Source organism: Petaurus breviceps, unplaced genomic scaffold (genome assembly GCF_028583685.1).
Source record: "Petaurus breviceps papuanus isolate PSGF00001 unplaced genomic scaffold, PetGlider_PUasm1.0 38, whole genome shotgun sequence".
Taxonomy (NCBI): Eukaryota; Metazoa; Chordata; class Mammalia; order Diprotodontia; family Petauridae; genus Petaurus; species Petaurus breviceps.
The window spans coordinates 78,042,894-78,065,980 of NW_027186304.1; the positions used below are offsets into that span (position 1 = coordinate 78,042,894).

A 23,087-nucleotide genomic window follows, 5' to 3' on the forward strand; every position below is an offset into this window, starting at 1 on the left:
GACTCCAGGGCTGGTGCTCTACTCACCGTGCCACCTAGCCTCCCCCTTAATATAATTTTTAATATGAAGAAATGGTATAAATGACTTTAAAGATATTTTTCAAGGTATTCCCAGTCAGTATGAGAAATGAAGTTTGTGGTATAGGAATTTAAACACTGAATCATATTTGCTTTTGTTGGATTATACTTACTATTATATCTTACCTATCCTTAGGAAAAAGGAAAAGTATCCCATGGATATATTTGATATGGCCAGGTTTCGATTGCAAGCTCCAGTCAGAAGACCTTCTTCCAAGGGTCTAGATCCTACTACTCAGAATATTCGTGACTTTAATTTTCTTAAAGACACGGGTAAGTAGACATCTTTTTCTTTAAATAGATACGTGAGCATTTTCTACCCATGTTCAAGAACTTTAAAAAACTTTCACCCCTCTTTAGAATGCCAGAGCTGACTGATCAGCAGATGACAAACTACTTGTTTTCTGCCAAGTTATCTAATCCCAAAACCTCAGAAGAAAGAAATTATGATTCAGATAAAATGTAACTAAAGCTGAATCCATATGATAAATTAGAAACTCCACACAAGGTTAAAAGTCCATATGTTTAACCCCAACAACTTGAAAGAGTTTTAATTTAATGTCCTCTAAAAATAGAAAATGAAAGCCTCTGCTTTTTTGCAAACTGTATGAAGCTCCTTCTGAAATCATGGTCCTATAACCAATTCCCTGAACCCAAAGGAGACTCCCAGTCTTTGTGGCTTGGGTTTGGGCTGCAAGGATCCCCTGTTGCGGTCACTTGTCCAGAGTGTTTTCTTGATTCACAGATATAATTCTGTTCAGTCATACAAAGGAAAACAGTGACAAGAGTTAGGATGGGGACGTGGGGAGACACTGCAAAAGCAGGGCAGGGCGGAAGGCACCCCTGCCCACTCCCCCCCATTCATAGCCATTGGCTAAAGGCGAAGAATTATCGGGTATGAGGGAAAGGGGACCAGAAATTCGTTTAGAGATAACTCTCTTCCCACTGGAAGTTACAAAGGGCAGGGACCCAGGTCTGGTCAACCCTCATGTCTCTTAATACAAAGAGACTGAGGTCACCTACTGACCCAGCCTCAGTGGTCTGAGGGTGGGAAGGGCCAAAACGTGATGAGGCCCAGAGGTGAATGGTAGGGAAGGCAGGAGAAAAGCTTGATCAAAAGGTCAAGAGAGAAAACCTGAATAAGAACCTAGCTAAACTAACAGAGAGGCGAATACAAACAGAAGGAGGAATAAGTAAAATCTCAAAGAGAAAAAAAAATTCTCTGAACAAGTATTATCACATGAAGAAAAATTAATCTATGTTTTATTATCTGAGGAAAGATGTTTGTAAATTACCCTGAACCCATGATACAACAGCAGGAAAGGTTGGAAATCAAAATTCTCAGTGCACAATTTAAAAACTTAAAACAGAAGAGCAGAAGAAATTGAATACATAATGAATTTGTCCAGAGAAGTAGAAGTTGTCAGAGAGGGATGATAGGGATATTCCCTATCATTCTCACTGTCTTAGACCAAAAATAAATCATGTTAGCTTATTTTAAAATGAGATTTTAAATCCATTCTCAAGGAAATAACATAGTAACATATAAAATATTTGATTTCTTATACCAGATTCAGAAACACGAGTTGATTTGAGATATATGTATCCTGAGTCTCCCAAAGATGATCAAACCTTGGAGATTCAGCAGCAGGCATTGCTGAGAGAGCAGCAGAAGAGACTGAATAGACTTCGAATGAGAGAAAATACAGAAGGTAAGAAATAAATGCTTAAAACAGTTTGTCATTTCAGACATTATTAAAATATTTTAATCTTTACCATGTTGTTTTCCTACTTTTGAAGGAAGTATGCTCAATTATTGTGACATCTTCCATATTAAAAAAAATAAAAGAAGCTACGTGTGAGTGTATTCAGCACTATTAACAAAGTATTTTTCTTATGTGGACTAATGTATACTACTCTGAAATTTATATAGGAAAAAGACTTGGGCCATCCTTGACTCAGGTCAGTTTTTGATGTTGAAGTTTGGGATTGGAACAAAGTGAGAACTCTGGTAGACTGTCTGATACATTTACCAAAAGGAAGCCTGGAAATGATATTGAGCAAGGATACGGCATTGATTCATGTGGGCACAACTCCCCTGCCCCTGCATTTAACATGATTGCACCACAGGTCAGACCTAAAGAACCTCCAACTCCTTGTGCCTAGCACTTTTATACTTAGAAGACGAGGAAGCCAAGTCAACTGTTTGAACCTTAATTCTTTAGATCAATTAAGTCTCAATATTGGTTTCATTTGCCTTTCTCCCGGGGAGGGGAGAGGAGAGAAGGTTTAGCCTGCAATGTGTGAAAGTTCTGTCCTTTAGTTATTGCTAAATTTTTAGCCTTTTCAAGTTTCTAGACTATGGCATTATTGATAACCTTCTTAGCATAATAGATTAATGGAAAGAAAGAGTAAAACATCTCATTTTAAAGAAATGGGAAATTAGGAGTGGCTAGGTGGCACAGTGAATAGAGCACTGGCCCTGAAGTCAGGAGGACCTGAGTTCAGATCCAGCCTCAGACACTTAACACACTTACTAAGCCATGTGACTTTGGGCAGTCACTTAACTCCAACTGCCCTCCAAAAAAAAAAGCAAAAAAAAATAAATGGGAAATTTCACCCTTCTCATTCAAAATAGTTATATGAGGTAATAGAAAAGCAAAACACCTTTCCTAAATTATTTCCTAAATGTGTGTGTATATTTGTAGATTCTTTATTATTATGATATTTGACTTATTTAAATTATTATGATATTTGACTTATTTAAAATAAGAATGCCGTGGTGCTAGTGGCTAGCAATCATTTGCTCTGGATTGTCACTCACTGAGCCACTTTAAAAAAGGTGTTTGTTCTCTCAGGGTCATCGAAATGTGTTATGAAAATGTGATGTTTTTAGCTTTTAAGCAGTTTTCTCCAAAATTTAGTTTCTACTGCATATAATTACTTATAGCATAGATAATTGGGTGAATGAATCTTGTATGTTGGACAAATTTATCACTGTCATTGCTCTATCCCTTTTTGAAAAATTGAGGCTATTTGTACTACTTTACATATAACTGTCAGACTGTAATAAGAATTTCTCTAAAAGTTTAGAGAGGCTATGGATCTTGAATTAATTTCTTTCCTCTTGCAAAAAGCTTTCCCTTTAGGCTACAGTGCACTAATTTTTCTTGCCTCCTGGAATTAATGGTGACAGCAGCAGAGTTGTGGGTGATTGTATAATAATAAGGAAGTATTTACATGAAAATACTTTCCTAATATATTGTAATGTAACTAATAGGAGATTTCCAGTAAAAAGGCATCCTTTTATTTTCAGGTGCCAGAAAGATGCTAACTTACTTCAAAATATATTTGTGTTTGTGTTTCAATACTTTTAATTTTGTATTTTGTTTTTGATCTTGGTTGAGTGCAGTTGACCTTGATGCAAGTGCTGGCATTAACTTACGAGATACTAGAATGGTAAGACACAAATAGCTTTTTCCACCTTTCTTTTTCACTTTAATAAAATATTTTTGGGAGCAGTTCTGTGCAGAATTTTAGAGCTTTGAAGTCTTATTTGGGGCTGTGCATGAATATTGTTTTGGAAGATTAAAAATAAATATAACCTTTCCTCCTTTAAATAATCTTAATGCTGGAAAAACATTTTAAAGCATCTTATGCAGGTTACTTTCACTGACACAAAATAATCTTCGTCTAGAAAAATTTATGTATGTTATCTTGATAAATATTTTATAGGTATTTGCATGGTAAAAAACCATTTATCTGTCATTTAGTCCTTACAGTTTTATGTGGTAAATTTTCAGCAGAGATTTTTTTACTTTTGGATATCTGGGTTTTTTTCCCATTGAATTACATAATTTTAGAACTGACGGGGATCTAAGAGATCCTCCAGTGCAGCCCCTATATTTGGCTAGCTGAGGCTCAGGAAGTTGAAGTGACTTTTACTTAAGGTTTTGTTTCAGTGAAGCTAAAGACAAAATCAAAGTAGCCTTGATGATATTAAGGAAGTTCCAGCCAGCTGTGTGCTAGCACATTATAGCTGCCTTGATCTCCAGTATTTGTGGCTGACTTTTGTATATTCCTCCTTTGTGGCAGTAGTTGGGGGAACAAATTGGAACCTCTCTTTCTATGCCTTGCCAACTCTCCTGCCACTTTTTGTAGGTTCTTCTTGAAACCATTTATGTTGTGGCAAACTTGTGCTTTCTGTTAGTGATTCTGATGTGCTGTCCAACACTGGATTTAATAAAAATAGGCACTCTAGTATGTTTATTGTCAATCTTTATGACTTCTTTTATAGCCTAGGAATGAAACTAGGGATTTCCTGAAAAATTCTCTTTTGGCATCTGAGAGTGCTTTTATTGGTGAGTAAATTTATTTTAACTTTACCTAAGTTGTATTCACTTGAAAATATTGGTAGTGCTCTTCATACTACTTGTGTTTCTTCATGTTAACATATCTAATATAATAATTGCTGTATTGGCTGCCATGATCAAAGAATGCAGTTTTCTGTCTTGGCAAATTTTAATAAGAATATTCAGATATCTTCATGTATTCCCAGTTTTTAAACAGTTATACACCATTAATATTCACTTCACAACAAATTCAGATTGAACATAATTTAATCTTGATAATTAACAATATGCTTCAGGATCTGGAAGTGCTTCAGCGTCACCCTTATGAAGATAAGTCATCCAGTTACACTTTGATGACAAAGTGGCATTCTTTTCATTGCTGTAGCATTCACCTCAGAACCCTGTTGGAAGGCAGCTTCTTTAAAGAGCCTTGCTTTATAGATTGATCATAGAGCAGAATCTCAGCGGTTTGATCCTGGTGCATGTTCATTGTGCTGGCAAAGAGACTGTCATATAAGGTGCAGGCCTGGCTGGGAGCAATCCATAGATGGAGCTCTTTGAGGATGTCAGTCAATTTTAGCACTTACTATGTGCCAGGAACTGAGCTAATCACAAGCATAAGCATAAATCTCCAGCATCCACCCACAAAAGCCTTGGCTAGGTCACATAAATATATAAAATATAAATTAATGTAAATATAAAAAATGTTTTTAAAATCCTTTAGTTATTGCTAACTAGGGGGAAAAGGGCATCTAAACTTTTGTTACAAAATATTGGCAGTATAATATCTCGTTATGAAGCCATGTTTTCTTGGGAAAACAAACCCATAGTAATGACCCTAAAGCATTTTAGGATTCTGTTGTGTCTTCTGAATAATGAAATCTTACATGATTTTCAATACGATTTTATGATTAAGTATATCATAAATATTTATTGCAAGTATATATAAGCATATAATTAAGTCTATCATCTACTTTAATTAGCCAAGATATTTTATACTATACAATGGGATTAATCAAAATTTCCTTTCAGGAAAATTTCTAATAAATAACTAAGCTAATAGAATAATTCAGTGTTTGTTGTATTAAAATTTAAAATAAGTTTTTATTGATGTCTTTTTCACATCATTGTAGTTTTTTCTCCAGGACCTTTCTCTCTCCTTCCAGAAAGCCAGTCTGTATAACAAATAGTATATTTTAAAGACAAAAAAGGGGGAAAAAATCAACAAAAATGATTAGTACCTAAAAAGTACAAAAATGTGTATTGTGCAACATCTGTAGACCTCACCTTCATGAAAGGGTGGGCTGGGGGTGTCCTCTCATATCTCTTCTTTTCAGTCATTACTGATCATTATATTTTGCAATATTACTTTTGATCTTTTGTAAGTGTGTATTGTATTAAAATTTAAGATGAATACATTTATTGTAACATAAAGGTATTTTATGGATTTCTTTTGGAAATATCATCTGTCTTATCTAGTAACAATTTAACAAATATTTATGAACCAGTCCCTAAGCTATCTATGTGCTAGAGATTCAAAGATTCAGTAAATTCAGTAGACATTTATTAAATGTCTACTATGTGCCAGGCATGATGTTGAGTGTTGAAGATAAAAAGATCACAAACAAACGGGTTTGTGGATTACATTCAAAGGCTTATATTCTACTTGACAATTGAAACAGGTACACTGAGAAAATAAATGTAAAGTATATAGAAAATGATGGAAAGCAATGATCAAAGGGATAGAGCATTAATAACTGAAGTTACCAGCAAACCTCTCATGTAAAAGGGGTACTTGAACTGTTCTTTGAAAGAACCTAGGCATTTTGAGAGGTAGAAGGAAAGAAAGAGAAGGTGTACATTCCAAAAGGACCCAGTTGTTACATTCAAGAGGCTTGTACTCTAAGGGGGAGAAGGAAGAAGGGAATAAGTATTTATATAATACCTGTTGGGGTGAGGCACTGTGCTCAGTGCTTTACAAATATTCTGTCATTTGATCCTTACAATAACCCTGCAAGGTGGGTGCTGCTAATATCCTTTTTTCTTTTGAACAGTTGAGGAAACTAGAAAAACAGAGGCCAAGTGAGTTGCTCAGGGTCATATAACAACTAGTATCTGAGGCCAGATTTGAACTGGGGTCTTGATTACTCTAAGACCAGTGATTGACTACAAAATTCTTTCCAAGTACAACTTAAGCATTTTAAAGTTTCTTACCAAGAAAGCTAGAATTTTACACAGTATAAGCAACATTAGAGTTGGAATTAGGAAACTCACTTGAACTGTGAATCCTGGCTCCAAACACAGACAAGTCACTTTGTTTTTACTTGCCTGCCTAGTAGAGTGAGAAAAGAGATATATAGATCAAAATACTGTAAAAATGTACACCATTATTATTATTTTAAGTTACATCTTGGTTTATAACATGCTACAATTTGAGCAATGTCAATATCAGTGAAAAACAACTGTTGACTGTCATTGACTTGTCTATATTAACTATAGTCCTTGATTCATGATAATGTGAGGTGACATCAGTAGAGTAGGTGTAGCAAACCTTTTTTCTACCCTTATGTCAGATATCAAGCGGTAAGGAAGAAGGAAATGATAGGATCCTGTGATGCATCTTTCAAAGAAACACTGATTAGCAACAGAATGTTCATCATTTATTACTCGACAAACATCTGTTAATTATAGATAGTAGTACTGGGTGTCACTGGTCTGGGTTCTTGAGGTCTGATAATATTTCAGGTAAGGAGGCAGTTGTGGTACCTGGTGGTGCTTTGGATAGCATGCTGGACCTGGAGTCAGTAATACTCATCTTCCTGCATTCAAATCTGGCCTCAGTCACTTCACCCTGTTTGTCTCAGTTTCCTTATCTGTAAAAAAAAACTGGAGAAGGAAATGGCAAACCATTCCCATATTTTTGCGAAGGAAATCCCAAATGGGGTCATAAAGAGTTGGATATGCTTGAAATGACTGAATGACAGAAGAATCAATTAAGAGTGAAGTGAGTAGCCACTTATTCTTGTTAGCCAGTGCAGGAAGCATACATGGGTGTCATTTAGCCCCAGGCCTGGCCCAAGAAATTCCTTATATATGTTTTCTTAAGGTACAGTTCAATGTAAGATTTCTATAGAAAAAGTACTGAAAAATTACTTTATAAAACAATTATACAAAAAAGAATAGTATACTTGTTAGAGAAAAATGTACATTTTTAACTTTGGGAGATAGGTAAAAGATTTATCTCAATAGAGTTAAATAAAAGAAATCTATCCATTGGACCAGAAAGGGAGGAGAATTTTCCTAGGACTCTGGAATCCTTCACCTTCAGCAGCCAAGTCCTTTGGTACTGATAAGAGATGAGAATGAGACACTGAAGGAAACATCTACAACAGCTAGTGTTTGTTCTTCAGCTCACGATAAAATCACTGAGAAGATGAAGTCAGTATGCCTTGAGACAAGTTTGTAAAAACAGTGGGGGTGGGCTGGGGTGTCATGAGGGAGATTCATGATGCAATACCAAGGATTTCTGCTAGAGTGTATTAAGGCAAGGGCAGTGAGGGGTTACTCGTGAGCAGTTGCTGACCTTAGGAAAGTTGCTGAAGTTAGTCTCTGGGGTTCATCGGGGGTACGTGTGTGGGAGCTAGTTTTGTTCACTTCTCCCACAGTTCCTCCCTTTGATGCTTCCCTGGAAGTATCATCACATTAGTTTTTTTTTTTTAATTTTTTGAATTCTTTTTTTTTAAATTAATTTGTTGGTTTACTTTTAGTTTACAAGATTCAATTCCACAATTCCTTGAGTTTCACATTTTGTCCCCCTCCTTCCCCTACCCCCCATGGCAGCATACAGTCAAGTATAGTATCTGTAAATACTTTCACATTATACATTAGTCAGGTTATAAAGGTGGATTGTATCAGACAGATTGAAAAATGGTAAAGAGGACATAAAACCAAACAAGAAAAGGAAAAAGATCAGGTAGTTTGCTTCCATCTGGATACAAACTCAGTTCTTTCTAGTTCTTTCTCTGGATGTACACATTTCTCTCCATCATGAGTCTTTTGGGATTGACTTATATTGCTGAGAAGAGTCCAGTCTATCAAAGTTGGTCATCACACATACGTTGTGTCTGTAATTGTGTACAAATTTCTCCTGGTTCTACTCTTCTCACTCAGCATTAGTTCATATAAGCCTCTCCAGGTAAATATGAAGACCATCTGCTCCTTGTTTCTTATAGCACAATAGTATTCCATAACATGCATATACTACAATTTGTTCGGCCATTCCCCAATTGATGTGCACCCCCTTAATTTCCAATACTTTGCCACCACAAAAAGAGCTGCTATAAATATTTTTGTACATATGGGTCTTCCTCCCACTTCTGTGATCTCTTTGGGATATAACCCTAGGAGTGGTATTGCTGGGTCAAAGGGCATGAAATTATTTATAACCCTTTGGGCATAATTCCAGATTGCTCTCCAGAAAGGTTGGATCAGTTCATAACTCCACCTGCAATGCATTAGTGTTCCAATTTGCCCACATCCTCTCCAACATTTGTCATTTTCCTGTTTTGTTATCTTAGCCAATCTGACTGGTGAGATGTGGTACCTTAGAGTTGTTTTGATTTGCATTTCTCTAATCAATAGTGATTCAGAGCATTTCTTCATGTGCTTATTGATATCTTTAATTTCTTTCTCTGAAAACTGCCTGTTCATATCCTTGGACCATTTATCATTTGGGGAATGACTTGTATTCTTATAGATTTGACTCAGTTCTCTGTATATTTTAGAAATGAGTCCTTTATCAGAGATATAGGTTGTAAAAATTCTTTCCCAATTTCCCTCCTACCTCTTAATCTTGGTTACATTGGCTTTGTTTGTACAGAAGCTTTTCAATTTCATGTAGTCAGAATTATCCATTTTGTATTTTATAATGTTCTCTAATTCTTGTTTAGTCATAGTCTTTCCCTCTCCACAAATCTGACAGGTAAACTATTCCTTGTTTTCTGAGATTGCTTACAGTATCAACCTTTATACCTAGATCATGTGCCCATTTAGACTTGATTTTGTTATATGGTGTTAGATTATGGTCTATGCCCAGTTTCTGCCATACTATATTCTAGTTTTTCCAGAAGTTTTTGTCAAATAGTGAGTTCTTATCCCCAAAACTGGGGTCTTGGGGTTTATCAAACAATACATTACTATAGTTGTTGACTTTTGAATCTTGTGTGCCTAATCTATTCCATTGATCCACTCCTCTATTCCTCAGCCAGTACCAAGTAGTTTTGATGACTGCTGCTTTATAATACAGATCGAAATCTGGTATAGCTAGTCCACCTTCCCTAGCATTTCTTTTCATTAATTCCCTTGATATTCTGGACTGTTTATTCTTCCAAATGAATTTTGTTACTATTTTTTCTAGCTCTGTAAAGTAGTTTTTTGGTAAATTAATTGGTATGGCACCAAATATATAATTTAATTTAGGTAAAATTGTCTGGTTTTTATTATATTAGCTTGACCCAGCCATGAGCAATTGATATTTTTCCAATTAGTTAGATCTGACTTTATTTGTGTGAAAAGTGTTTTGTAGTCGTGGTCATACAGGTCCTGGGTTTGTTTTGGCAGGTAGATTCCCAAATATTTTATAATGTCTACAGTAACTTTAAATGGGATTTCTCTTTCTATCTCTTGCTGTTGAATTTCATTGGAAATATATAGGAATGCCAAGGATTTATGTGGGTTTATTTTATATCCTGCAATTTTGCCAAATTTATTTATTGTCTCAAGTAGTTTTTTACTTGATTCTCTAGGATTCTCTAAGTATATCATCATATCATCTGCACAGAGTGATAGCTTGGTCTCTTCTTTGCCTAATTTGATTCCTTTGATTTCTTTTTCTTCTCTAATTGCTACTGCTAACGTTTCTAGTACCTGATTGAATAAGAGGGGTGATAGTGGACACCCTTGTTTCACCCCTGATCTTATGGGATATGCTTCTAGCTTCTCCCCATTACATATAATACTTGCTGATGGCTTTAAATAGATGCTACCTATTATTCTAAGGAAGGCTTCATTTATTCCTATACTTTCTAGGGTTTTTAATAGGAATGGATGTTGTATTTTTGTCAAAAGCCTTTTCTGCATCTATTGAGATGATCATGTGGTTCCTGCTAGTTTTATTGTTGATATGATTAATTATACTGATGGTTTTCCTAATATTAAACCATCCTTGTATTCCTGGAATAAATCCTACCTGATCAAAGTATATTATTCTTGAGATAAGTTGCTGTAGTCTTTTTGCTAATATTTTATTTAAAATTTTTGCATCTATATTCCTGAGGGAGATTGGTCTATAATTTTCTTTCTCTGTTTTATCTCTTCCTGATTTAGGTATCAGTACCATATTTGTGTCATAAAAAGAATTTGGTTGGACTCCTTCTTCACTAATTTTCCCAAATAGTTTGTAGAGTATTGGAATCAGTTGTTCTTTAAATGTTTGATAGAATTCACTAGTAAATCTATCTGGCCCTGGAGATTTTTTCCTAGGGAGTTGACTGATGGCTTATTCAATTTCTTTTTCTGAGATGGGGTTATTTAAGTAATTTACTTCCTCTTTAGTTAATCTGGGCAACTTGTATTTTTGTAAATATTCATCCATTTCAATAAGATTGTCAAATTTATGTGCATACAATTGGGAATAATAATTCCTAATTATTGTTTTGATTTACTCTTCATTGGAGGCAGATTCGTCCTTTTCATTTTTGATACTGATAATTTGGGTTTTTTTTTTAATCATATTGACGAAGGTTGTATCAGTTTTGTTGGTTTTTTCATAAAACCAGCTCTTAGTTTTATTTATTAATTCAATAGTTTTCTTAATTTCCATTTTATTAATCTCTCCTTTGGTTTTCAATATTTCTAATTTAGTATTTAATTGGGGATTTTGAATTTGTTCTTTTTCTAGGTTTTCCAATTGCATACCCAATTCGTTGACCTCCCTTTTCTCTGATTTAATCATGTGTGCACTCAGGGATATAAAACTTCCCCTAAGAACTGCCTTTAATGCATCCCACAGATTTTGGTATGTTGTCTCATTATTATCATTCTCTTGAATGAAATTACTGATTGTTTCTATAATTTCTTGTTTTACCCACTCATTCTTTAGGATTAAATTGTTTAATTTCCAATTATATTTTAGTCTGTCTTTCCATGGCCCTTTATTGCATATAATTTTTATTGCATCATGATCTGAGAAGGATGCATTTAATATTTCTGCCTTACTTCATAGAATTGTGAGGTTTTTATGCCCTAGAACATGGTCAGTTTTTGAGTATGTGCCATGAACCGCTGAGAAGAAAGTATATTCCTTTTTATCTCCATTCAGTTTTCTCCAGAGATCTATCATACCTATCCTCTCTAAAATTCTGTTCACCTCCTTAACTTCTTTCTTGTTTATTTAAGGTTGGATTTATTAAGTTCAGAGAAGAAGAGATTAAGGTCCCCCACTAGTATAGTTTTGCTATCTATTTCTTCCTCTAATTCTTTTACCTTCTCCTCTAGGAATTTGGATGCTATACTACTTGGTGCATATATGTTAAATGATGATATTCCTTCATTCTCGATGGTGCCTTTTAGCAGGATATAGTTTCCTTCCTTATCTCTTTTAATTAGATCAACTTTTGCTTTTGCTTTATCTGAGAGAAGGATTGCTACCCCTACTTTTTTTACTTTAGCTGAGGCATGACATATTTTACTCCAGCCTTTTATCTTTACCCTGTGTGTATCCCTTTGTTTCAGATGTGTTTCTTGTAAACAGCATATTGTAAGATTATGATTTCTTTTTTCCTTTTTTTAAAACAATTGGAGTTAAGTAACTTGCTAAAGTTTACACGGCCAGTTATTTCTGGGTGTGGTGGTAAGTATCTGAGCCTGGATTCGATCCCAGGTCATCCCGACTTTGGGGCCGGTGCTCATACTCACCTGGCCGCCCCAAGGATTATGATTTCTAATCCATTCTGCTATCCATCTCTGTTTTATGGGAGAGTTCATTCCATTCACATTTACATTTGATTGTTATCTGTTTCTTTCCCTCCCCTGTTAATGCTCATATTTTCCCCCCTTCTCCCTTCCCTTCCTTAATAGTTTTCCTTTTGACCACCGCCTCCCTCAGTATTCCCTTATCAGCCCCCCTCCCTTTTCCTCCCCTTTCCCCTTACTTCTTCCCTCCCTACTAACACCCTACCCCCTTTCATAGCCCTTTCCCGCTCCTACTGCCTGTAGGATATTTTTATACTTAATGAAGCATGTTATTTCTTCTTCGCACCAAGAGTGACAGGAAGAAATCTCATGCGAAGCTCCTCTCCCTTCCCTCTTTCCCTCTAAAATGATACTTTTTGCGTTTCTTCTCCATAGAGTCCTATGCTTAACTGGTTGTTATTCCCTCCTTGCACCAGACCCAATGAGGAAAAAACTCATATAATACTCATCTCCCTTCCCTTCTTTTCCTCTGCTGTATTGTTTTTATGCCTCTTCATGCGGCATAATTTATCCTTTTCCACTTCATTCATTCCTCTTCTTCCATTGCAGTCCCTTTGTAGCCCTTAATAAGATTTTTTTTTACTCATTTTGTATATTTTATACTCATACCCTCTACTTGTCTATAACCAGTTTGCTCTTATCAAATAGCAGGGTGTGTGTGTTTTCCTTGTTTACCTTTCTATGTCACTCTTGCATCTCGTAATTGGAGGTTGAATTTTCCATTGAGCGCTGGCTTTTTCATCAGGAAGATCTAGAACTCTGTTATATCGTTGAATGACCATCTCTTTGCCTGGAAGAATATGCTCAGTCTCGCTGGGTATGTGATACTTGGTTGTAACCTGAGCTCTTTTGCCTTGTGGAAAATTGAATTCCACTGCCTCCGATCTTTCAGTGTAGAGGTTGCCACATGCTGTGCAATTCTCACTGTGGACCCTTGATATTTGAATTGTTTCTTTCTGGCCACTTGAAGTATTTTATCTTTTACCTGGTAGTTCTGGAGTTTGGTCACAACATTTCAAGGACTTTTCAGTTTGGGATCTCTTTTAGCAGGTGTCCGATGGATTCTCTCGATTTCTAATTTACCCTCAGGTTCTAGTATCTCAGGGCAGTTTTCCTGAATGATGTCTTGGAGAATGTTGTCCAGGCTCATTTTTTTCATCATGATTTTCTGGTAGGCCTACGATTCTCAGATTACCTCTCCTGGATCTGTTTTCCAGGTCAGTTATTTTTCCATTGAGGTATTTTACCTCTTTTTCTAATTTTTCATTCTTCTTGTTTTGTTTGACCAATTCTTGGTTCTTCATAGAGTTGTTTGTTTCAATTTGATTGATTCTAGTTTTTAGCAAATCATTTTCCTTGTTTAGTTTTTGGAGCTCCTTTTCCATATCATACACTTTTCTTTTAAGGGAGATGTTTTCTTCATTATAATGTTTTTCTAATTCTGCAATTTTGGTTTTGAAAGAATTATTCATTTTGTCTTCTATCTCTCTCATTTGGTTTTCAAAGTTCCTTTTGAGCTCATCTAGTTGAGCTTTCTGTGCTTGGGACCCTTTCCCTGTTGATGTTTCAGCTGTGGGTGTGGAGTCCACATTGTCTCCCTCTGAGTTTGGTTCCTCCCTCTGAGGATAGTAGGACTCCAGAGTCTTTGTCTTTGCAGTCTGCTTTCTACCCATTTTGAGGCAGGGCCCTAGTCACACCCTTCCTCTAGGGTTCCCAAGCCTTTACTGTTGAGGGTTTTGCCCTGGGGCGATAGTTACTATGTTTTCAGGGTGGGGGGAGAAGGGGAGTTGGAGCAGGTGGGGTTCACTCTGCCATCCTGGTTCTTGAAGGTCCTGATAGGGGCTTTTTTTTTTTAAAATTTTTGGGCTATGGAGTGGTAGCCCCAGGAGTATTTGCTGTCCCGGACAGGGGCCCTGCATTTGGTTTTTACCTTTCTCTTTCCAGTCCTAGCTCTTTGGTGATAGGCCTGGTAGTGGCCCTTGTGGTTGGTCATATCTCACATTAGTATGATTCAGTTCACAGTACAATAGGTTCAAGTCAGTTGCTTGTATAGCAAAATAGGAAGCTTATTCTAATGAGGGTTATGGTGGTGATAAAGCAGAAAGGTTGAAAACATATACAAAATCTAGAACATTCTCTTAAATCTTAACAAGTAAACAGTTGTGCGTACAGTTGTGTGTACAGTGTGTATAGCAGTTTGAACAACCTAGGTCTTAAAGGTTCCAAAAAGGCTAGGAAACTCTAAGAGACAATGGACAATAAACATAATCAGAAGGACAGAAAGAAACAGAGAATGCATCTTAATGTCCATTTAGAGAACAGGACTTTTTGTTCCATCTTGGGTTTAGCGGTCTATTTTATGAAATTGTCTGCTTCTGGGAGGCATCTTCCTCTGGAGATTTTGAGTCACAGGCATCTTGTCCTTGACTACTGTTAACAAATTGTCCAGTTTGTCCTACTTAAACTCAGAGATATACATTCTCGAATTAATATCCTGGTGTTTTTTAACTGGGCTATTAGATATTGATGGAATGTGGAATGGGCCTTTTCATCCTTGTTACTAGGGCAGGTTTGTGGAGAGTATTTCTTTGATTATCACTTTTTGCAATTTTCTAGGTAAAGCTGCTAAAACTTACTACAGATGATACAGTATAATTTAATGGAATATGAGAAAATTTAATCACATTGGCCTTCCAGTAACTAGTTGATGTGGGGAAAACCTATTCAGACCTTATAGAGATAACCTTATAAATAGTAAAGCTGTGGGGAGTACATCAAAGTAGGCTATCCATAGTTCTAAATGTTCTCTGAATGTTTTAGGGAAATTTTCACAAGCCACTTGCTCTTTCTGTCTTTACCTGAACCCTGTATATATGGTATGGATAATGTTATCTGTAGAGTAAGGAAGAATCTTAAAAAGGATATAACAAAGCAATTTTATATGTAAAATCCTTAATCCAGTTTGAGAATTTATAGATAATTACTAATGTCAAATTGGCCTGTATGTCTTAGGCAATTTTCTTACCAAAAGAAAAAAGTTATCAATTAGACCTAAAAGAAGTTTAGTATTTTACTCTCCCTTTTTCAGTCTTCTTCTTTATTATCTCTATGATAAAAAAATTAAATCATCTAAGACCATCATGTTTACTTGACCTTTTTTCTTATTTTTAATAGGAACCTTTGGAAGCCAATCATAAATATTCTGGTTCTCATGAAATCAGTTTAATCTTGTTGCTTTTTTCAAAGTATAGTTTACTACTTCATTAAAATTTTTAAACTTTTGCGTCTTTATCATATTACATTTTTGTAGCAGTGGCCTACTACTTTCAATTAGTCTTCTGCCAAAGATTTAATGTGACAGTCTTGTATTCTCATCTCTCACTTCTAAGGTCCATGGAATCTTCTAAAACATGGGAATTGCAAACATAACCTCTTTTATGTAGTAATTAAATTATGAATATTTATTAGAGGCAGCTAGATGGCTTAGTGGATCAGGTATCAGGAAGACCTGAATTCAGATCTGGCCTCAGACACTTACTAGCTGTATGACTTTCAGCAAAGTCATTGAACCTCTGTTTGCCTTAATCTACTGGAGAAGGAAATGGCAAACCACTTAAGTATCTTTGCCAAGGAAACCCCATGGATGGTATGGTTCACAGCGTCACAGAATTGGACATGACTGAATGACCGAACAACAAAATAGCAAGTTTATTCCACTGAGGATTATGGTGACGATGAAGCAAAAGTGTGGAGAACGTATACAAAATCCAGAGCATTCTGCGTGCCCCCAGATTAGACTGTGCTCTTGTGATGGTTCTTTGAGAACAGAATTTTAGTGTGCTGTGTTTAATTCTGTGCTGCGAACTTATTTCTACTATGGATGAGACAGTATAATTTAATGGAAACTTATTTTTCATTTAGTAAATGTTATAACTGGATGGAATACTGTCAATGGTTCTAGCTGTTTTTCAATATCAGAAAGAATATCCAGATCAGGGAAGGTAAGGCTCTCAGAGATTGTGAGAAATTTCAGAACTGTTTATAACAGGCATTTCTCTAAATAGTGATTACAAATTTACAGGAAGAGAAAATTTCTCCTATCTTTCTTATCTCAAGGAGATCAAAAACCCTACTTAAACCTCTTTTTCTGCAAATCCAAATTTTTAGTCTGCTGCCAACTTTCTTTACTTTTGTACCCATTCTCTTCTTATTTCTACTTACTTAAATTTTCTCTTTTTTTCTTCTTCATAATTGCACCCTTTTCACAATCTGATCTGACACTTCATTTTCATTATTTTCTCAGTCTCTCTTGTCTCTATTTCCCAGACATATCTCAGACTAGGCCAGAACTAGTCTTCTTAATCTTTCCTTTACAAATTAGTACTAATTTCCTTATAAGATACCAATTAATTGCAGAACTTTTTTGGGGGGGTTTCTTGATCTATTCCAAATTCTTTTAGGCAGCTTTGCTTTTAATTTACCTAAAAACCTTATTTCTGTTATATCATTCAAAGAAGAAAATAAAAGAGATGAGATAAAACATTTTCCCAAATAAAATTTTACTTATTTTCAAGTAGCTCTCTGATTTAAACAAATCTCTTTCTTTCTAAGGTCAAGAGAAGAATTAATAATAGGTGATTCTTCAGCACCAGATAAATTTAAACTGTAGACTTTTTTTTTTTAATCTACTTCTAGACTTCAATGATAATGCTTTCAAATACCTTCAGTTTTTTTTTTTTTTAAAGTCAGACCTTCTTCCATTGTTCTAAATACTAAAACAAATCTGTTACTCTTCAGGGAAAGAAGAGTAATAAATGGGTATGAAAGTTGTTTTCATGTAACTTTCATAAAACTTGTATTATTTTTTTTCTTTAAAAATTCTACAAAGTGGTATTTCTAAAACTCACTAAGACATTTAAGCATTTATAAAAAAAATTGAAACCACAGTCTGCAAATTCACATATGTAAATTTGAATGTAAATGTAAAGAAATTACATTTCAATCATAAATTTAGTCTCTAATTGGTTTATGATACCATAAATTTTTTTAAATTTTTTTAAAAAGCAATCGGGGTTAACTAACTTGCTCAAGGTTACATGGCCAGTTATTTCTGGGTGTGGTGCTAAGTATCTGAGCCCGGATTCGATCCCCAGGTCATCCCGACACTGGGACCGGTGCTGTTACTCACTGAGCCACCTAGCCGCCCCGATACCATACATTTTTGCACACTGGGGAAGAAAATTTTCTTTGCCATTGTGTGATTTTGTCTGCCTTCCCAGTTTGGTTGGCATTAGAAATGCAGAGAGAGAGATCATATCTTTTTGATAGCTTTGAAAGTTCAGCAGAGAAGTTTTCACTCTTAATTTTTTTCCCTTTGGCTGATCAGGATGTAGGAAAAAGTCAATTGGGTTTACCAAGGCACAAACTACAGACAATGCTAACAGCATACAGAACATTTACAAATAAAATACTTCTCATTCTAAGCTCTTGGTATTCCTTTGCAATTTTTTTGCATAAATTCTTAAACTAGATTAACTTGTCAAGACTGAATCTCCCATCATCACATGGATATCTGTTTCATAGATAATATAAAATATTAAGTTCTTAATGTTTAGTCCAACACACAGACACACACACACACACACACACACACACACACACACACACTGTTCATCTGATGTTGAACTCTCTCTCCTTCCTGGATCTTCCCTCTCTTCCTCAGGCACCCTGTATTATACCTGAGGCTGGTTTGTTTACTCAAAAATTCTTTCCAACACTTCAGCTATTCAACACTTGTTGGGTCAGAGGTGGAAGTGAAAGTAAAATTAGAGGCAAAAAACAGCCTCACTTGGCTTTATGAAGTTTTCCTTTCAGTTCATCTTCATTCCCTGGGGCTGAGTTGGGTGTGCTGACCTTAGAAATCCCATTTCTGACACCCAAAACTATAGTGGAATTTTTTTTTTTTTAGGGAATCAAGAGGATCATCACTCACCAATCTGGGTTCTTGAGGTCTGGATCAAATAATATTGCAGTAAGGAGTCAGTGAAGAGTGAAATGAGCAGCCATTTATTCTGGCTGGCCAAGGCAGATAGCAAAGTTGCACAATATCTATCCTGTGTCTGGCACCAGAAATTCCTTCCTGTAACTTTTGTATGAAACAAAGAACACAAAGATGACTATTCATAAAACGCAGGTGGTTTTGCAAAAAATAAATAAATAAATAAATATATATGTGTATATATATATATATATATATATATATATATATATATATATATACACACATACTTGTGGGAGAAAAATATATATTCTTAGTTACGGGAAATAGAGGAATATAGTCTGTGAATATAGTTAAAGAAATCTGCCAAATAGGCCAGGCAGGGAGAAGAATTTTCCCAGGACTCTCGAATCTCTCCACCTGTAGCAGTTAAGTCTTTTGGCATTGATAAGCGAGAAAGAGACACTGAAGGACACTTCTACAGTAGCTAGTGTCCTTCAGCTTACGTATAGTAAAATAACTGGCAGAATGAAGTCAGTATTCTTTGAAATAGGACTAGAAACAGTGGAGCTGGGGTAGGGTGTCTTTATGTTACACAGACATGTCAAGAAAATTCATGGTACAATACCAGGGGTTTCTGTTAGGGGCTATCAGTCAAGGCAAGGGCAGTGAGGGGTTTATCACATGAATTTGCCACCTTCAGGAAACCTGCTTAAGTCAGTCTCTGGATTCATGGGACAGGGACCCATTCAAGGGGGTAGTTTTTTTCATTTCTCTCCCACATCTCTCACCTCTCTGATTTTTCTTAAATGTTGGGAGAATTATCTTCTGTGAAACTTTAGAGTTGGACTGGATCAGTAATTTATCATAACTGAGTTGGAGGGTGTCAAATTTTGCCTGTTTTCCTTAGTAAAGGCAATATAAAAGGCAGAGAGGCCTAAGGGTGGCAATTCTGAATGTTGATAAGGCAGTGCTGACTTTAGAGTTGTGTATATAATAAACTAAGCCTGGTATGACAGCTTCTGACTCACAAGAGTATTTCTGACTTGTGCTCAAAGTGGATGTTAAGATCATAGTCTTTAGCCAACAAAGACCTCAAGTATATATACACATCTTGTTTCTTTAAGATAGCTCATTTCTGTATTAAGATGTTAGGTTATATGTGACTTGACATGCTAGTAGTCATGTGGTTCTTTAGGTTAATGGCAAGTACAAATAAGAGCTCTAGAGTCATTCTACAGGACTATGAGGAACATTGCCCCAGGGTTTAGAGGAAGCAGCTGGGGTGCAGGCTTATTTTCAGAATTTTGTTAAAATCACTAATTAGCAAGTTATTTACAGTTCAGTCTGAGTGGGATTATGATTGTCACAGTCTTTGTAGTTTGTGTGTGTGTGTGTGTGTGTGTCCCTATGTGTCCGTGTCATCTCTGAGAAGGAGTGAGCATCGCCATCAGCCTTAGCTGACCCTTTGATTACTAAGCTCTTCTTGTCATCCAAGGACCACTTTTGTTTGTGGTCTGTCACTCTCCAGCTTATCTCTGTATACATATTCTCTCCTCTCCCCTGGGAGAATGTTAGAGGATCATAGACCTGCAGCTAGAGGCAACATCAGCGGTTATCCGGTCTAAACTTGTTGTTTCACAGTTGAGGAAATTGCAATGTAGGGAAGGCTTGCCTAGTGTCACAAAGGTAATGGCATGGGTAGGATTTGAGCTTAGGTCTTCTGACCGTAGAGTTGGTGTTCTCCCCACTGTACCGCCCTGGGGCACATGGTTTGCACAATTGATACTAGGCCCCCAGCTTGGCCCCTGTAGAGACCATTGTCATAGCTACTGGTCCCATGCAAAAAGGAAGAACAGATTCATTTCCCTTTCTAGCAGCATCATTCTTGATATCTCCTTTGAAGGGTAAAGACTCAGTTTACATTATTGTACCAATTTGCCTCCCTCAGAAATCATTTACTCCTTGGTTTCTCTGAGAGCAAAACCAATTCATATCCCTCACAATAACTAGCACCATCTATATTAGGGACTAAGTAAATGTTTGTGTGATTAATGAACATTGAAAAAAGACAATGGATAACCTTTTTCAAGACAGTTAGTGAATGGGGTTAAACTCTGAGACAGTCTTTTCCTGCCCTCTTTGTCTTATTTCAGATTAAACAGAAACATTTTATGCTTGAGGGGGCATGTTAGTGATTTGGCAGTAAAAAAAAAATCTTTGAATTAAGTTTTTGAATATGTGTTTGCCTGCCTTATTAAAAACTGGATGCCCTCTGCTGTGTAGTAGTAACTTTGTTTGACAGTCTGATTACTTTCTTTTTTCTTCCTCAGTCAAAGTAAACAAAGTTTATTAAAGATTTGCCATAATGGGTAGACGCTTAAGGGGTCTCAGTATTTGTGATGCTTGTGTTGACAAGTAGGCCAGATTGAATCTCCTCTGGATTGTGAATTTGAGTCCGATCACTTTCAAGTTAACAGTGTCTCTGTTCTTTGTCACAAGTTATGAGGGCCTTTATACAATTGAAATTTCACTTCAAAAATGCTATCAAATGGCTTATAGCTTTACAGGTAAAAGACTTGCATATAGCTGAGGATTTAACATTTCCTTCCATTATTTTACATTTTTCAGGGACGAATGGAGAGAGGTATTCTCCCTTAGAAGATGATCCTTTACCTTCGCAGAGATTACTGTCTGCAAGGGAACGGAGAAGGAACCAGATTAAAGGCCTGGAATCTGTTGTGTGTATGGTATGAGTTTTTAAACAATGTTTTCTTTTTGTTGAAGAGGCCAAAGTCCTCTTATGTGATCACAGATGTCACTGAGTGAGGGTCTGTGTAGCCTTGTCCTCAGTTGTATAATTTGCTGCAGAGCTCTTTGACCTTGCTGGGTATGTAATAACAGTCTTGCCACAATGGGCTTGAGAAATGCCCCAAGAACTGTGTGGGTCATCCTGAGCAGCACTGCAGAATTCTGGCTAGCCATCTTGGGCTTCTCGACATGGATAACACCCCCAAACAGTGACAGAAACTGTTCCCAAACAGAACCAGACACACCGTTGCCTTCTTGCTGTGCCAGTGGGAAAACGTTTGAAAGTGGGTGGAAGGCTGCTAAAGTGTTAAGAACAAGCCGAGAAGTGCTGGGAGTTAGTTGCTCTGCTAAAGAGCGTTATGACTTCTGATTTCTTTATTTGTTTCACCTGCATTCTTGTCATTACTGCACACATTTACTAGAGACCTATAACTGATTCTTAGTGTGTAGCCCCTCGCCTGGATTTGGGGTCAGAGAACCTGGGTTCGTGTCCTGGCTCTATTACCAACATTATGACTTTGGTCAGTCACTGAATCTCTCTGGCCTTTAGTTTCCTCATCTGTAAAATAAGGTTGGATTAGAGGACCCCTCAGATCTCTTCCAGTCTAAATCTTTGCTCCTGAGCCTCATCAGTTTTTACTGGCATAGGTACAGGGGAAACAGCATCTGAGACAAATAGTAAGATCACATAAGGACAGAAATGAAGCACCCTTTCTTTCAGTCTGTCAGTCAAATATATATAAGTATCAATCACTACTATATGCCAGGCACTGGGCTAAGCTCTGGGGTTTCAAAGAATGGTATAAGAAAGGGCCTGCTTCATGCAGCTCACAGTCTAATATAGGAGACAGCATGCAAACAAATACATACAAAGCAAGATGGATACAGGATAAATAGGAAATGATCAAAAGAGGGAAAGCACTAGGTAGAATTAAGGGGGGATTGGGAAAGGCTTCCAGTGGAAGGTGGGGCTTTATATGAGACTTGAAGGAAGCCAGGAGGTGGAGATGAGGAGGGATAGCATTCCTGGCATGAGGGACAGCCAGAGAAAATGCCTGGGAATGAGAGGCATAGTGTCCTACAGACTGCCTGGGGGCCAGTGTCGTTAGATCAAAGAGGATATGTTTGGGAGGGTGTAAGGTCTCAGAAGACTGAGGTCTTCTGAGGAGTGGGGGAGTCAGACTATGAAAGGCCTTGAACACCAAACAGGGCATTTCATATTTGATCCTGAAGGTGATAGGGAGCCTTTAGAGCTTATTCATTGAGGGGTGATGTGGTTGGACTTTAGCTTTAGGAAAATTACTTTGGTAACTGAATGGAGAGACTTGTGGTAGGCAGACCAACCAGCAGGCAATTGCAGTAGTCCTTAGAGTGAAGAGTGGTGGCAAGATCAGAAGAGAGAAGGGGTTTAGTCAAGAGGTGTTGTGAAGGTGAAATTGACAGACTTTGGCAATAGCTTGGATTTGGGGGGTGGGATAGGGAGGAATCCAGGATGACACCCTGGTTTTGAGCCTGAGGGACTGGGAGGATGGGGTTGTTCTTTGCAGTAATAGGGAAGGTAGGAAGTGAGCAGCATTTAGGGGAAAAGATGATAATGAGTTGTTTTGGACATGTTGAGTCTCATATGTCTACTGGACATCCAGCTTGAGATCTCTAAAAAGGCAGTTGGATATGCAAATCTGGACGTCCAGTCAGCATAGAGCTTAGGGATGGATAGGGAGATTGAGAATTTCTGCCCCATTCTCATTGTGACTCTGGCACTCCATTCTCTTTTTTTCTTACAAAGTCACAGAATTAGGGAGACTTCAGTGCCCACTT

The 23,087-nt window shown here is 36.8% G+C and overlaps 1 protein-coding gene across 18 annotated transcripts in view; it reads left to right on the forward strand.

Annotated features, from left to right (window-relative positions):
- Nucleotides 1–23,087, forward strand: part of CSPP1 (centrosome and spindle pole associated protein 1) — a 142,511-nt gene that overhangs the window by 111,439 nt on the left and 7,985 nt on the right. For 17 of the 18 annotated variants that reach the window (XR_011170688.1, XM_069100061.1, XM_069100062.1 and 14 more), the window contains 5 exons: nucleotides 214–350; nucleotides 1,649–1,789; nucleotides 3,490–3,536; nucleotides 4,375–4,438; nucleotides 21,090–21,208. Coding sequence is in view for 17 of the 18 variants with exons in the window: in XM_069100061.1 (XP_068956162.1) it covers nucleotides 214–350; nucleotides 1,649–1,789; nucleotides 3,490–3,536; nucleotides 4,375–4,438; nucleotides 21,090–21,208 (508 nt within the window). In the remaining variant the exon portion in view is untranslated. The remainder of the gene's footprint in view (nucleotides 1–213; nucleotides 351–1,648; nucleotides 1,790–3,489; nucleotides 3,537–4,374; nucleotides 4,439–21,089; nucleotides 21,209–23,087) is intronic. The other variant, XM_069100069.1, reaches the window with a different exon arrangement.